General features: G+C 44.7%; 1 protein-coding gene across 2 annotated transcripts in view; it reads left to right on the top strand.

Annotated features, from left to right (window-relative positions):
- The window catches only part of Prorp (protein only RNase P catalytic subunit), a 75,764-nt gene that overhangs the window by 8,560 nt on the left and 49,917 nt on the right, over positions 1–17,287 (top strand). For both annotated transcript variants that reach the window (XM_028782832.1, XM_028782839.1), the window contains one exon: positions 17,066–17,173. In XM_028782832.1, coding sequence (XP_028638665.1) covers positions 17,066–17,173 — 108 coding nt within the window. The remainder of the gene's footprint in view (positions 1–17,065; positions 17,174–17,287) is intronic.

Genomic DNA, 17,287 nt, shown 5'->3' with positions numbered 1-17,287 from the left:
GGTGTTCTTACCCCAGCTATGAACTCCTCTCATTGGATGCTTTGGTTTAACCCCACCATTGGCTCCACAGTGCTGGTATTCATTTTAAATACTTACTTATTCTAAATGAATAGAAGGAAGAGTTGTTCATTTTCCTGTGCTAATTTGAACTCGAATGAAATCTTCCCCTTGGATGCTGTTAGCTCCAGATTCTAGACCGTGCTGCAAACAGCCAAAGCATTTGATGTGTTTAATCAGCCCAACGCACAGAGCAGCTGATTCTATTCAGAGACGTTGGGGACAGTTTCTTCTTTGGCTCTTTATTAGTGTCTTCCCCCCCCCCTGCATCCTAATTCTTGTAGTATAAGAGGCTTACACTATTAAAAAAATAATAGCTACCATATTTAATAATTACTGTCAATGAAAAAAAACAAACAAATGCAGCACTCATCTTAAAGGGAACGTTGTAGTTTAGTCTGGAATCAGTTATGAGTGACTTGTGGCCCAGAATGTAGATTCAATTACCCCAAATTGCATGTTCCAGTGTGGTAACAGTTTCATTACACTTTTGTAGGAACAAAACAAAAAAGTCCTAAGTCAAGATACTTAAAAAACTATGTGGTGGCAGCATGGCATAGGCAGGCTGGGGCGAAGCTGGGAGATGTCTGTTAGAGGCCTCAGATGCTCTGATGCCATCCTTAGCCTTTGGGCTGGTGGGAGCTAAGTGCTTGTTTCCAAAAGTATTTACCTAATGGTCACAAGGATGTTAGGTCACGCACAGAAGTGGGCAGTAAATGGCTATCTAGAGGCTTAATATAGCCCAAGATAGTGCTGCCCTGGGCCTTCAGCATTCTTACTTTCTGTAACCATTGGAGTTCCAGTCAGTCAATGAACTGTTTAGAATGTTGTTGGATGTAGCCACAGCTATTTTTTTTTTCCTTGAAACTTCATTTAATGTATGTCATGCACCTCTCAGCCCGTCACAGTCACAACATCCAAAAACTTCACAAGGATACTACCATTTCGAAGTCAGGAAGCTCAGGATAAAAATAGCTGTGGTTAGGGTACACGGCTGGATTGATTCGGGGATTTAATTTCTGCAGGATAGGTAAGGCAGGAGTAGGTTTAAAGCACTTCTCCTGAATAGGAGTGAAACCAACTCCTTCTGAGCCCAGAGGGAGGAATTAAAGGCGATGTAAGTTGGGTGGATAGATGAGGGAAAGCACTTAATGCTTTTGTTCAGACTTCTAGTTGCTCTGAAGTACCGGAAGCAAATTGCTCATTTAAAAGGAAGAAAAATGACGGTGACCTCAGGGAACTTGAAGAGTTAACCTCTGGAACTTTGGGTTATTTGTGAAGCAATTCTCTGGTGCCCCAGCTGAGGCTGGAGGGTCTGTTACTAATGGCGTCCATCTGTCACAGCCATTGTAAAGTCCTAGGCCATCTAGCTATGGGAACAGAAAAGACAGGTGAATTTGACAGTGTGAGTGTGAGCATTTGCTAGTCTGGTACAATTTCGGGAAAGTAAGCGCTGAGAGTGGGTGTGAGGTGGGGCTGCGAGTGAGGCTGAGGTGAACCAGGAAGTGAGCATGGGCTGGAGGGAGCTCGGGGACTTGGAGCAAGAGAGAGGAGCAGAAACGGAGCGCCGTGAAGAGCCAGCTTCAAGGGTTTGGGTGGCAAGCGGATTTCCATCGGTGTTGCCTTGAGTTGGATTCTAGAGTGTGTGTGGGGAGGGCAGATGCTGACACAAGCCAGGCAGAGTCAAACAGATAAACTTAAAGCCCGACATGAATGCCAGCAGCTCAGACACAGAGATGCTGAGAGTGTCCATGAAGAAGATTTGTTTTCATTTTATTGACTTTTTTTTTCAGTTCTGGGGATTAAACCCTGGGCATTCTGCATGTCAAGGGCTCTACCGTTACGCTATGCTGCTAGTCCTATATAACACTCTGTATCTCTCCTTCCCTCCATCGGCCTGCCCTCTTTCCAAAGTCTCTTTCTTTTTTTTTAAAGACAGAGCTTCCGCCTGGTGTGGTAGCTCATACCTTTAATCCTACCGTTCTAGAGACAGAGGCAGGTGGATCTGAGTTTGAGGCCAGTATGATTTACAGAGTTCCAGGACAGCCAGGGCTATGCAGGGAAACCATGCCTTGGTAAACAAATGAAAACGCTTTACTGTGTAGACCAGGCTGGCCTTGAACTCTTAGCATCTGCCTGTCTCTACCTCCTGAGTACCGAGTACATTCAAGACATGGGCCCCCACACCTGGCCCTCCCCCTATATGGTAATTACAACCACATCTGTAAAATACTTACCATGTGCCAACATTTTGCTTTGCCACTTGGGTTGGGGATGAAAACTGAGTCAGGAAGCAAATTCTTGGTCAGTATGCTGGTGTCTGGACTAATGCATAGCAAAGAAGAAGGGAGAGGTATAGAACAGTAATTTGTTGGAACACAGACAAACTGATTTATTTAGGTACTACTTGCAGCTGTGTTTGTCCTGAAGAATTGAGTAGATACACAAGACCATGTGGCCTGCAGAGCTGAATTAGTTCGTCCCTTTACGGAAAACATTTGCCAATCTGTGATATCAGTGAGTGGCAGAAGTCTCAGTGGAAGGAAAGAAGGAAGGAAGGAAGGGAGGGAGGAAGGAAGGAAGGAAGGAAGGAAGAAAGGAAGTAGAAAACAAGTCATGAGTTAAAGGAACAGTGGGAAGAGAAGGCCTCAGTGTCTGTGGTCTGTCCCGTGTCTGTTGTCTGTACAGGATGAGCTGATAGGGATAAGGTTGAAATACTGGAAGCTCGGCAGGCGGCTTCTGGGTTCTCCGGCCTAAGTGAGGGTAACAGCTGCTTGGTAAGGGCGTCTGAGGAGTTGCTGTGCTCTGGAGGCATTTTAGGGGACGGCCTAGGGAGGAAGATGGAAGGATGTGTGCAGAGTCTGAAGTGGGTCCTGGCATGGGTGACTCCCTGTTTATCTCCTCCCTCTGGAGTGACAGTGACCAGAAACAGGTGTGAGGACAAGGTGATACTTTAATTTCTGTACCGAGTTTTGGTGCAAGGAGAAGATGAGGACTTAGGTCAAGCTTTGAGAGGAGACTTTGATGTTGGAGGTTTGGGATTCCATCCCCAATAGTAAACTCTCTCCTAAGAATGCCTGAGCTCATCCAGAGAGAGAGAGGGGGCTAGAGCAGTCAGCTCCGTTGAGAGCATGGTGGGGGTGGATGGGGAGACACGCAGGAAGGAAGGTCAGAGAGCCCCATACTGGTCAGGACAGGGTTCAGGGCAGCACCATAGACTTCAGAGCGCTGACACAACCGTGGAGACTTGATAAGAAGAGGACTGATGAACAGCAACTTAGTAACCACGTCGTCACTGATGGCCACAGGAATAGCAGGCTAGGCTGTCCTGTCAGGGCAAGTTCAGCCTGGTTAGAGCAGCAGATGAACACATTCAGTATAAATCTGCATTTGAAATACTTCAAAATAAGATAGAGATGAGTTGTTCCTGGCTAGAGAGTTCTCGGGGCAAGAGAAGTGGGGAGCGCTTCTGCCTGTTCATAGAAAAAAATGCCTCCTGAAGATTGTTAAACAGGGGTTGGAGAGGTGAGTCAGTGCGTAAGAGCACTAGCTGTTCAGAGGACCTGGGTTCAATTCCTAACACCCACGTGGCAGCTCATAACTTACCTCTCTGTAACTTCAGTTCCAAGAGATATAGCACCTTCTTCTGCTTTCTGTGTGCACTGTATGCATGTGCTGCACAGACATACGTGTACACAAAACACTCACAGACAAAACATTCACACAAATCCTAAAAAAGACTGCCCACCGCCAAAATAAGCCCCAGACAGAAAGCACAGTTCTAGTAAATCACACAAAGGGATTGTCCAAAGGGAGGGAAAGGTGGGATAAGGAAGTTGGGGTGCTTACATAGCAAAGAGAAAGAATTGCAAATGAACACGGTTCAAAAACAGGCAAAGGGGCTGACGGCATGGCTCAGCCAATGAAGGTGCTTGCCACCAAACTTAATGACCTGAGTTTGATCATCAGAACGCACATAGAAGGAAGGACTAACTCTATAAGTTGTCCTCTGACTTCCACATGTGTCGTGGTACACACACACGCACACACATATGTTAAAAGAAGAGCACACACAGATGGAGAGGTAAGAAATGAATCTTACCCTAGACTATAGGGAAGGACATGGTTGGTGTGGATGATCACTGTGTTATCTCTCAGTATCCATCAGGGATGGATTCCAGAACTCCCGTGGGTCAAAACTTCTGTGGATGCTTAAATACCCTTCCGTCAGATGACACACTGTTTGCACTAGTGGATTCATGGGTGTTAATCTGTGGTTGTGTGACTTAATATTGTTTCTGACAGAGCTTGCCTCACCGAGGATTGTAAAGGTGTATACTGCATAGCGTGAAGCCGGACATGGTACACTCCTTCGTCCTCATACTTGGGAAGTGAAGCCAGTAGGGTTGCACCATCAAGGCCAGCTGTAGCAAGGCTGATCTTAAAAACCAAATAAAAAACCTCTAAGAGCATTGAGTTTGGTTGACTAGCTGTAGCAGGAGGGTACCTAGAGAGTAATTAACTTGACCCACACAGCTCAGAAATAAACAGGAGAGAAAGGTGGACAGTCCCAAGAGTGCCATGCAAGATAAGTCAACACACTGAAAACTTCGGGTTTCGGTGTTCCATTTTTCTTTTCGTGTTGGGGATCAAACCTGGAGCACCACACTTGCTTAGGTAAGCACCTGCTGCTGAGCCACACCCCCTGCCTACATAAAGAAAGGGAATTCAGCTGTGGCAGTACACACCTTTAGTATTTGAGAGGCAGAGGCAGGTGGATCTCTATGAGTTCAAGGCCAGCCTGGTCCACATAGCTAATTTCAGTACAGTAGGGCTCCATAGAGAAACCTGTTTTAAAAAAAAAACAAAAAAGGAAAAATGAAAGGCGGGTGGATGGGCGATGCCTGTCTGTCTTTTGGACCCACGGGGAGTTGGTTCTAGGACCTCAAGCTAAGGTTCTGAAGTCTGAGAAGCGGAATTGAAAGACACCCATGGTGCCCCACCCACAACAAGACAAAGAGCATAACGACCACAACAGAACGGCACATCCACTCCAGCCAAGATGTTGTCAAGTTTGGTTTCTCCTAAGTGCCTCTCGGTGTAAAGTGGCCTTTTCCTACTGTGTCCTCACATGGCCTGCTGGTACCTTCCCCAAGGTCTTTGTGTGTGGCCACATTTTTTTCTTGTTATGATATTAGTAGTTTGGAGTAGGGCCCATTCGTCTTTTTTTTTTTTTTTAAATATGCTTGGGTGTTTGTCTGTGTACCACTTTCTTTCCTGGCGCCTGCAAAGGCCAGAAGAGGGCACTGATCTCCTGGAACTGGAGTTACAGATGGCTGTGAGCTGACTTGTGACGTGTGTGCTGAGTGTCCAACCCTGGTTCTCTGGAAGAGTAGCCAGTGCTCTCAACTTCTGAGCCACCTCTCCAGCCCTGCAACACATTCGTATGACTTCATTTTGTTTTCTTTTGTTGTTTGTTTGTTTTTATTTTAATTAATTAATTAACTTACTTTACATCCTGACTGCAGTTCCCCCTACCTCCCCAATTCCCTCCTCCTCTCTTTCTCTTTAGAAAAGGGGAGGCCTCCCATGGGTATTGTCCAGCCTTGGCATATCAAGTCACAGTAAGACTAGGAACATCTTCTATTGAGGCCAGATGAGGCAGCCCAGTACGGGAAAAGGGTCCCAAAGACAGGCAACAGAGTGAGAGACAGCCTCTGCTCCCGCTGTTAGGAGTCCCACATGAACACCAAGCTACACAACTGTTGCATATGTGCAGAGGGCCGAGGTCAGCCCCTTGCATGCTCAGTGGTTGGCAGTTCAGTCTCTGTGGGCCCCTATGAGCCCAGGTTAGTTAATTCTGTAGGTTTTCTTGGGGTCCTAGAACCAATTCCCTATGGGTGCGGCTGGGAGAGTCAGAGCTCCCAGATGACTGTCAAGTGCAGTTGGGGCTGGAACCAGCACTCGCAGAGTGAGATTTTGATAAACCTTACTGCATAGCAGCTTTTCTATGGGGGAGAGAAAACACCTCTAAAGATGTATGAGCAAAGAAGGCAACTTTTTAGCTTTTCTGTTTTTAATTAATTAATTTTGAGACACATGGAGTATTCTGTTTTATTGTTTTATCCATCCATCCATCCATCCATCCAAGCAAGGTTTTTCTACGAAGCCCTGGTTGTCTTGGAACTCACTATGTAGACTAGACTGACCTTGAACTCAGAGATCTCCTTGTCTCTGCCTCCCTAATTCTGGGTTTAAAGGCATTTACAACCCCCACCCCCACCCCTGGTTGGGATTGTTTTGTTGTTGTTGTTTGTTTGTTTGTTTTGAGACAAGGTCTCTGTATAGTCTTGGCTGTCCTGGAACTCAGTATGTTGACCAGGCTGGCTTCGGACTCACAGAGATAAACCATTCTCTCCAACCCTGAAGTACTTCCATTAAAAGTGTGCACCACTTCATTGGGCACAAATTTAGTCCTTAGCTCAGGTTACCTATTATTAACTATTAGCCCAGACTGGCTTTGAACTCATGACAAACTGCCAGCCTCACCTCTTCAACTGCCAGGATTTAAAGTGTGAGCTATCAACCATACTTCCTGTTTTAAACATTCATTTGCAGTTCTGAATGTGGCCACCAGGTGGCAATAGAGTACCATATAAATTCCAATTTATTGGGCAAGTCAATCCTGTTAAAGGATTTACAAGTTTCTCAAACTGACTAGTGACTGTCATTTGCTTTCAGTTACATGATACTGATATTCTTAACAACAGCAGCAACAAAGATTCAGGGTTTTTTTAATTTAAAAATTTTTCTCACATAAGAATTCAGTTCTTTAGGATTGGAAAATGAGCTGATTGGTAAAGCATTTTGACTGATACTCGAGAAGGCCTGGGTTTAATCCCCAGCGCTTCATAAACCTGACGTGAGAGCACACACCTGCAATCCCAGCAAGTAGAAACAGGAGCATCAGAAACTCACGGTCACCCTTGGCTACATAGTGAGTACAATGCCAGCTTGAGACATACCAGACTGCCTCAAAAACAGACGACAACCGGCCAAATAAACGTCTATCATTTTTATTAAGGAAAATGTCCATGTGCAAAAGTAAAGAGATGGTAAGATGGACCCTCGCCCTGTTCAGTTCGATGTGACTTTGTCAAAGTGTTGTGCTCTAATCAGCCAGAATTGGATGTTATGGAATAGTGGTCCAGAGTGTTTCTCCTCAGGGCATTCCTCATGGATATCGGTGCTATCTTGGGAGCTGAAAGTCTGGAGAATTATAAAATGCAGAGGCGGGGTGGGGGTCGGGGGGATGAGGCTGGATGGTTTTTAATTTTCTCCTGTTTGTTGTTTAAGATAGGTTGTCACGGCTCATTTAGCCTCAAATTCACACTGTAGTCCAAGCTAGCCTTGACCTCGCCGTGCTCTTGCCTTCCGATGCTGGAGTTACAGGTATTCTCTATTGTGCCCAACTCAGGCTACCTCTTTTTAGCTTTGAATCTGGCTGTTTGAGAGATACGGGTTTCTATGCTTTCAGGTATCATCTTTATTTATTTCTTTATTTTTAATGTATAGAAGTGTTCTGCTTGCGTGTATCTCTGTGCACCACTTGCATGCCTGGTGCCTGCAGAAGGCAGAAGAGGGTCAGATCACCTGAAGCTGCAGTTACGGGAGGTTGTGAGCCATCCCGTGGATGCCAGGAACTGAACTCATGTCCTCTGTGTAGTTTTTTTTTTTTTTTTAACAAAATCTCAATATTGATTTTACCAGTGAAGATGCTGGGGTGAAAGCCTGCTAGCTCAGAAAGGCAGAGAAAGCGTTCAACTGACCTTCCTCCTCAGCCAATGTCCCCTAAGGAATTACCTTCTCTCATGCCTCTCAAAAAGCCTTCAAACTGAGTGTCTCTCCCTTCTACTTCCTGTGTGTCTCTCTGTCCTTCTGACTCCCTCGTAGCTGCTATGATTTTTTTCTTACGTCACTTCCTGTCAGCTGGTTGCTTGCTCCACCTCTGGACATATGGTTCACCTTATTTACCCTGCTTACAATATCCAACTGCTTACAATATCCAAGCAGAAACCTCTTGGATTAAAGGTGTGTGCTAAGGCTGAGCCACACCACAACTGAAAATGGTTTTTTTCCAGTAAATAACACAATCTTGGGGTTCACAGTGAAGGCCTGCTTGCTGCCTGCCTGCCTGCCTGCCTGCCTTCCTGGGAATTCCTTCCCTACTTCTGCACTGTTTTTTTTTTTTTTCTCTCATTTGGTTTTCACTGGATTCTTGAAGGTTTTTATTTTATGTTATACATGCATGTCTGTGCACCACATGGAGGACATTAGATTTCCTGGATTTTGAGTTACAGATAGTTGTAAGCCTCTATGTGGGTGCTGGGAATTGAACCTGGATCCTCCAGACAACAGCTAGTGCTTTGAACCACTGAGCCATTTCCCCAGCCCCCTTTTACTGGAATTTTACCAACTATAGTCCAATTTCTTTTATGAGATTTGATTTGAAACAATGTACTTTTTTGTACTTTTCTTTTAATGCATCCATGAATTCTGTTTTACAAGGTCAGGATACATTGGTGATTTTTAGATCTAGAGAATGTTTTAGGGGCAGATCTGAGAGCGGTGCTGGACTGGGAGGTTCATGTGGATGGAAATGCAGAAAGCCAAGGGAAGAAGTCCTGTTTAGGCATTACTGCATTACAAAAGAATTTAATAAGATATTTTCTTTATTTAATACATGATAAGTATGCACTGTATTTCTGGCAGTGTCCACATTAGATTATCCTTGCTTTAAGAGATTAAAATTTAATAAAAAGTCTGGTGGCTCATACACTTTGGAATCCTTGCACTGTGGAAGTAAAGGTAGGAAAATTAGGAGTTCAGGGTCACCGTCTGCTACATACTGAACTCAAAGCCAGGTCGGGCTGCATGAGAGCCTGTCTTCAAGCCATGAATGAATAAAAGTAAATGAGTAAATGAAGGAGCATTTGGGAAACATCAGCTTATTTGACAAATGTTTTAGAATGTAAATAATGTGTGTGTTTGTGGGAATGTGTACGTGGGTACAGGGGTCAGCAGAGGCAGAGGTGTTGGTCTCCCTGCAGCTGGAGTTAGAGGTGCTGTTCAGAATCAAACTCAAGTCTTCAGGGAGAGCTTTTAATCACACTGCCGGCTCTCCTGCCCGGAGACTGTCCGTAATCACAGAGAAGTCTTCTTGTGCCTCTCATTTCTGCTTCCTGATCTTTAAATAGAGAAGGTTGGACCAGGTGGCTGGCAAGGTCCCTTTAGAGCCCTTTGATGTTAAGATTTCCTGTTGCCAAGAAGCTTCTTTATCTAGTAAGACGGAAGGAAGGCCACTCTTCCATTGGAGCGGAGTGGAAGGTGGAGCTCCAGAGACTCTGAGGAGAACGGGAAGTTGTGATTTGGGTGTGCAATTGCAGTCTGAATTCTGTCCTGTCAGGTTGCAGGGCAGGAAAAGCACATCAGATCCTTACGATGTCTGAGCTGTACAAAGCTCTCCTGGAAACCTTTCTGCCTTCCTCTAGGAAATGTGAAGCTTTTACACACTGAGCAGAGTATGTGATGCCTCAAGATTGTTCTGCAGGACTTGAAGAGAATTACAAATTTGAGTAGAGGAGAGAGGAAGGAGGGAGAGAGAGAGAGAGAGAGAGAGAGAGAGAGAAGAAAAGAATTTGAGTAGGTATTGTGGTGTTTCACAGGTGTACTCCTAGCACATGAAAGGCTAAGACAGAAGGATTGATCATGGGCAGCCTGGGCTACATAGCGAGTCTCAGGTCAGCCTAGCCTACATGACCTTGAAAAAAAAAGAAAGAAAGAAAGAAAGAAAGAAAGAAAGAAAGAAAGAAAGAAAGAAAGGAAGGAAGGAAGGAAGGAAGAAAGAAAGAAAGAAAGAAAGAAAGAAAGAAAGAAAGAAAGAAAAGAACCTGAAAGTAGGGGATGGAGTAGGTGGAGTTACATATGACACAAGGTCGGCCTGCATTCTCAGGTCAAGTTAGTTTATAGGCGCGTGGGGATTTATTATTCTGTCTCTTGTATATGATTTAGATTGCCATTACAATTTTTTTTAATTGACACTTTACAGTCTGGTAAAGTGTTTGTCATGTAAGTATGAAGACCACGGCACCCATGCAGAAGCTGAACAGAGGTGCACATCTGTAATCCCAGCTCTAGGGAGATGAAGACAGGAGGATCGCAGGAGCTCATTGGGCGGTCATCCTCGCTGAGCCTGAGCGCTCCCGGTGCAGCCACAAACCCCGCCTCTCAGGACCTCCATGGTTGGAGAAAGCCATCTCCCAGAGCTTGTCCTCTCACCTCCACACACATGTACCGTGATCCTTAAGCATGTGAATACACACACTACACACAATCACACACACACTAAATAATAAATGAATAAATAAATCAATAAATAAGTGTAGGAAATTAAAATAATAATAAAGTAGGAAATGATTGGGGAAGACGTCCATTGGCAACATCTGGCCTTACATGCAGGTGCACGCACACACACACACACAGAGACAGAGAGAGGAAGACCTGCTGCCTTAAACAAATACACATGCACTTGCAGGTAAGAGTTATGGAGAGAGGTTTTAAGTCAGCAGATCGTTAGTGGTTTCTTACAGAGCAGCACCCCTCCGTAGCATCACCCCTTAGCTAAAACTATATACTTATATTCACTGTAAGATGAAAACAATTTGGGACCTCACTTAGGAGTGAAAGTCTCCTTTAAGCAAATATTTTGAAAATACTGATATTTGCTGGATATGGCTGCAAATCCTTTTAATCCCAGAGGCAGATGCAGGTGGATCTCTGTGAGTTCCAGGCCAGCCAGGGTCACATAATAAGACATCCCCAAACCTGGGAAAGTGTCATGTCACTCTACAGTGGTAATATGTTTTTTTCTGTTTTTAAAACAGTGAGGTTCCATTTCTGGAGTGGGTAGCACAGCTCCTCTGGCTTCCCAGTGGGCTCTAGAGAGGCTTCTTACTGCATCGCATTGCTTTCTGACTGACAAAAGTTATTAACTTGAAAAACAACAATACAAAAACCAATAACCTGTAGGTGCGAATCCATGGTACAGTGAAGCTGACAGCTAGCGCAGCGACCTGGACAGCTTTAACCCGGCAGCTGCTCTGCCCTGGCGTTTACACAGGTATGAGCCACAGAGCGGCTCTGGCTGGGGAGACTTCCATGCAGGGAAACGGAGCCTGAGAGCGGCTGGCCTCCACAGTGCTAATTGGGAAGTGTGAAGTGCGGGGATTTCCATCCTTTGTTAATAAGGTCTCCAGGCGCATTTCCTCTAGGTTCTTGCGTGGGCCGAGCTGTGGGGTAGCTGTGGGGAACTGAAATGTGATTTCCTGTGCTCAGGAGTCCTGGCTTTTCATTTGGAGATTTTATAATTGCGAGAATGGAATGTGCAAAGCTGGCTTCTTGACTGGTTAAGCAGTAGGTTTGTTTTGTTGTTGCAGAATTGTGTTTATGCCGGTAGTAGCTGTGCACAGATGATTTGAACCTACAGATAGTTCAAGTTGTCCCGGCAACCAGCACGTAATGGCCCACTGCTGTAATGTAACTGCTGTTTGTCACGTTGGACCTAGAATGGAACAATCACATCCTGACAGGTTAACAGAAATGCTGGTGTTCCTTTGCAGGTTCCCGTTGATTAAATGCTTGGGTTTTGTTGAGCTGAATGTTTTTCAGAGCCTCTGAAATGAGAAAAGCTGCCAGGAATATTTTTCAGGAAAAATGTAAGGCCCTGCCTAGGTAGAGTGGCCAGGGGCAGTCAGAGGAGCTGAGTGTGGCGGGTGTGCAGGAACAGACTTAGCTGAAAGATCTAGTCAGTCTTCCTGGCAGTCTCTGCCAATATCTTGAGGCCAAATACATTTGTTCATTTTTCCAAAAATGTTTTGGATGCTAGGATGGTAGCATACTGCTCTAATCTCAGCATGCAGCTCTAAAGATGAAGGCAGGAAGGTGAAGAGCTCACGGGCCAACTTGGACTAGAGAGGCTGACCCCTCTGTAAATAAACAAACAGGTTCTTCTGGTACTGCCATTGCCTACTGTTTTCTTGCCTAATAAAGGAATGTATCTATTTCTATTCTAAGAAGGAAAAAAAAAACACAAAATACATTTAGGAGCCCTTGCTGCCTGTAAACCTAGGCCAGACCTTTGCAGATAGAAAATTCACATAGTTGGAGAAGAACTGGTCATTATTAAATGCCAGAATCACCAGAGGAACTCTGGTTCCAGAGCGGTCGATAGGATCCTCCCTGTCAGCAGGGTGGTCAGTAAAACTGTAAACAAGTATTGAAGTCCAAATTTAAGTTTCTTTCTATTGTATTGGGATACAACTCTTACCTACATTGATTTCATGGTGTGTGCACATGCGTATGCTCCTGTGTGCTCGTGCTTGAGCACGCACACAGAGGTGCAGGTGTGGAGCTCAGAGGACAGGTTTCAGGAGTCCTTTGTATCTTTTTACCACGTGGGTCCCAGGGATGGAATTCTGGTTATCTGTTTTGACAGAAATCGCCTCCACCCGTTACTGCCCTGATCTTATTTTAAATGCAAGGTAACTGTAGCCATGTGTTTATGTGAGTTGATTATGAACTCAACTTGTCAAAAGCTGAGTGCTTGCTGGGCATGGCTGCATGTGGCTTTAATCCTAGCATTGTAAGGCAGAGAAGGGCAGATCTCCGTGAGTTCAAGGGTCTACATGGGAGATCTAGGCCAAGCTAAGTTACATGGTAAGACTCTCAAACAGACAGACAGACAAGCAAGCAAGCCAAATGCTTTACACACGCTTCCTCTCTGAAGTTTCAAGCCCCCTTTGACTTTCCTTTGTTGGTGTTCCCGCCTTAACTGCCCCCTGGACCAAACGGATTAAAGCTGACTTTGTCTCCCTCCTAACCCTTGACTCTGTCACTAATGTGATTTTTGCATCATTTCTCAGGCCGGCTTCTCTGTTACACTTGCACAAATGCTGTCCAGGCCTTTAGTGTCAGCAGTGTGCACAGCACTTCCTGTCTCGCTCGTGTTCACACTCCCTTCCTAACGTCTTTTTTCCCCATTCTATTGCCAGATTGATCTTTCAGAACACTGATTTAATTGTATCGTCCTTTGTCCAAAAATCTTCTGCAGTTTCCCACACCCATGCTAAAGGTAACTTTTCCTAGTTTAGCCACAGCCTACGTACGGTTCAGGCCCTGATTCTTACCGTCTCCTCTCCAAACTCCTGCTTCAGTCAATACCTACCAGCTCTGGGCTACTTCTTCCTGTCCCATCCCCCTCCCCAAATGTGTTCTTATCTCCAAATCCTTGAGGCTTTCTTAAAGTACCTTTTCTGCCTTCTTTCTTGACTTTTAAAACTAATATTTTTAATAATTACTTGAGAAGTTCGCACAATGTATTTTGAGCAGATCCACCCCCCCCCAGCTCCTCCTTGATCCACTCCACCATGAAATCCAGTTTATGTTGCCCAGCTACTTTTGGGTATGGGCTCTGTGAACTGGGTATCATATGACTAAAGAAACCTGACCCTTCTCCCGACAGCTACCAAGTGCTGGAATGTCCTCGCTAGGGTGGGACTTCATTCCCGCTTGACTTGAGAGGGTCTCTGTGTGCTGTCACAGTCATTGTGAGTTCAAATTTGCAACTGCCTACTGTTGGAAAACAGTTCGAGTCATGCATCACCTCTGACTCCTCCAGCCTTCCCACCCCCTCTTCCACAGAGATTCCTGAAGCTTGCAGCAAGGGGAATGAGAGGTCTTATTTAGAGATGAGCACTCTAAAGTCTACCAGGCGCAGGCCTCTGTGTTAGCTGATAGATACTGAAAGCAGCTTATTGATGGCTCTGAGAATCAACTAGTCTATGTGGACAGCAGTAAGTCATTAGAAGTCATTAGAATTATAGTCAAGGGCTCTTCCCTAGGGCATATGACTATTTAGCCCATGGTTCTTGGCCTCTTTAATGGTTCTGGCTATGGGATCCATCTCATGGAGTTGGCCTTAAATCCAATCAGAAAGTGATCGACTACTCCCATAACATTTATGCCACTATTCTACAAATAGGCGTATCTCACCAGGCAGGTTGTTATTGTAGTTGCAGGGTTCAGAGTTGAGTGAAATGATTACTTTTTCATCCAGTAACATGCATACCACCTTCCGTCTCTACAAAAGCTAGCCAGTAGAGAGCTCAGGTCAGCACCTACTTGGTTTCTTTATGGTTTCTTTATGCTTATGACTCAAGTAAGTGCTGTCTTCTACGGTAGGGTCTTATCACACATTTTGGAGGGTAACTAGGAGCAATAGCGACAGGCTGTAATGTTTGGGGGTCTATGGGACCACTTTGACTAACAACACACAACAAAGGTAATCCATTCCTGTTACTGGGGCTTTTATATAGAAGCCTGTGGTGTCTAGTGTGTTTCCCCCGTTACGGGATAACTCCACTTAAACTCTTGTGTGTGTGTGTGTGTGTGTGTGTGTGTGTGTGTGTGTGTGTGTATTTCATGAAGCTTCTATGGTTTTGGGTTTCCATATAGCCTTTCCAAAAGCTCTTTAGTGTTAGTTTCCCTTCCTATATCCCTCCTCTTCCCTACCCTCCTAACCCTGCCCCATCCAACCCTCCTTATAGCTGTATTATTCCACCTCTGCTTCCATATCTTTCTAGACTTCTGTAATCTTCACTTGCTTCTTTGTTAATCCAGTGACAAGAACTCTGTTCTTGTTGTAGAGTTTGTATCTTTTCCATGTCAGGATTTGTTTTCACTTCGGTGATACTAGAATCTCCTCAAGGGAGTCGCACCTACTGTAGTTTCCTGAATACTTGGTGTTCTGTAGGTATACCACAAATGCTGTTAAATGTACAGCAAATAAGCAAATGTTAGACTTTGTCAAAGCTACTGTTTATTTAGCTGTATGATTTAGTAACAACTTTCTGGAAGAAGTATTTCCTTTACAGGGAGGGAAACTTGGGTTCAGAGACATCACCCAACTCATCAACATTGTACAATGTAAGTGGTGAAGGCAGGATTCGAACCTAGATCTATTCCCTACACTGTGTTAATAATTCTTACCTCCTCATTACACCGATGTATATTTTTGAGGTTAGGAAAGTATTACTTAGATTGCATATTTGTTTAATCATGGCAGGGGAATAGTTGTGTAATGAGGGTTAGGGATTTTTGTCAGGAATAATGAAATCAATTTCAGCCCTGTCAGAGGTCACAGGGACATAGAATTTCCCTTACTGTCGTCAGTGACTGCAGGGCCAACTGACTCACCTTCCAGTTCCTGGTTGGTCTTTTAGCTGCTCATTTGTTTGTGTGAGCGAGACGTGCCGGGGAACCACGGATGAGGTGTGCAAGCTTATCATTGCGCTAACAGTGTTCCCGGGATATCCCTGGGATTTCTACCCCGTGCCTTATCTCTCCCATCTCCTCTTTCTTTTTCACCCAGTCCCTGTTTTGTTTTGTTTTAATTTTATGCTTTTTTTTAAAGATTTATTTATTTATTTTATTTATGAGTACACTGTAGCTGTCTTCAGACACACCAGAAGAGGGCATCGAATCTCATTACGGATGGTTGTGAGCCACTATGTGGTTGTTAGGATTTGAACTCAGGACCTCTGGAATAGCAGTCAGTGCTCTTAACCGCTGAGCCATCTCTCCAGCCCGCTTTTTGTTTTTTTAAGATAGGATCTCACTGTGTAACTCAGTTGGATCTCAAATTCAGAATCCTCCTGCCTTGGTGTCCAGCTGTGTGATTTGAATGTGCCGCCAGGCCTGGCCTTAGATCTACTATATAATTGTTTAATAGGTTAAACTTAGTGTTGTTTCTCTGATACATTCTTCCTTCTTGGGTTTTTACCCAGTCTCACCCCCTTTTTCTATTCCCCGCCCCCTTTTCTCTTTTGGTATGTGCATTTAAAAGAGAACAACCCTCTCCCCCCCCCCCCCCCAAAAAAAAAAAACAAGCATGGATATGGTGATAATCTCAATACTCAGAAAACGGGCAGGAGAATTCCTTTCTTTTCTTTTAAAAATAGGATTAAACTGAATTAGATGATAATTGTTTCATTTGTGTGAGGACATCTAAAGCTAAATGGCATTTGAAGACATGACTGTCTTCAAAAATTACACTTTAGAAACAAATAGCTCAGGTAGCTCGATGAAGTCAGGAATAAGCTGGAATTTGGGAGTAAAGATTGTGTGCCTGGGTAATAAAGTAGACTAGAGAGGTTTTCTGTATGGAGGACAGAAAGGAAACGGAGTGAGTACGCTCGTAAATGTAACAGAAAGGCTAAGTGTGGTTACACGCAGGGGCAGAAGCAAGATTTCTGCTAATTCAAGGCCAGCTTGATCTACATAGAAAGTTACGGCTTAGCCGACAACGTATAGGGAAGGGAAGATTACGGGTCTGTCTTCGCAGGCATCCATCTACCCCTGTATAAATAAAGGACCTCATTTATCAATAGGGGAGGAGTGTTGGGGAGGAGTGGGGGGGGTCCTATGGGAGGAGTATTTTCAGTTATCAAAATAATGCTAAGTTACCTCAGCATGTTTACAGTGAAGTCCTGGTCTAGTTCTCTGGGCTAGTTCTTAGATCCATGTGTTCTGAGGCAGGGTCTTCTGTGTCTCAGGCTTGCCTGGGTTCCCTGTATAGTTGTTAGATCCGTGTGTTCTGAGGCAGGGTCTTCTGTGTCTCGGGCTGGCCTGGGTTCCCTGTATAGTTCTTAGATCCGTGTGTTCTGAGGCAGGGTCTTCTGCGTCTCGGGCTGGCCTGGGTTCTGGCTCCTCCTGTCTTCACCTCTCAGGGTGGAAGCACACCTAGTTTATAGAGTTTGGGGGTCAAACCCAAGGTCAGACAGAGCAGACAAGCACTGACGTACATCCCCAGCCCCTAAACCCTCAGGTAGGGGAGACCAGGGCTGACCTACACCCCTAACCCCTAACGTTTCCTCTGACTTTGCCTTTTTAGGAACTGAAGAGATTTGAGAGCTTTGTGAACTCCTGTCCTCCTTTTGATATTGTTATTGATGGCCTCAATGTTGGAAAAATGTTTCCTAAGTGTCATGAATCTCAAAATGTAAGTATGTTTTATTTTGTCTTTCCCTCCCTGTAGAAATGATTCTTATAAAGAACCAGCTGCCTTTTGTGTACAGCCTCGGCTCTCTCCCTCTCCTGACCTCTCCTTGTGTGT

The sequence above is a fragment of the Grammomys surdaster genome, unplaced genomic scaffold (assembly GCF_004785775.1).
Source record: "Grammomys surdaster isolate TR1022 unplaced genomic scaffold, NIH_TR_1.0 98, whole genome shotgun sequence".
NCBI classification, from domain to species: domain Eukaryota; kingdom Metazoa; phylum Chordata; class Mammalia; order Rodentia; family Muridae; genus Grammomys; species Grammomys surdaster.
The sequence above is the reverse complement of the archived record's forward strand: the minus strand, read 5'-3'. Positions and strand labels throughout refer to the sequence as shown.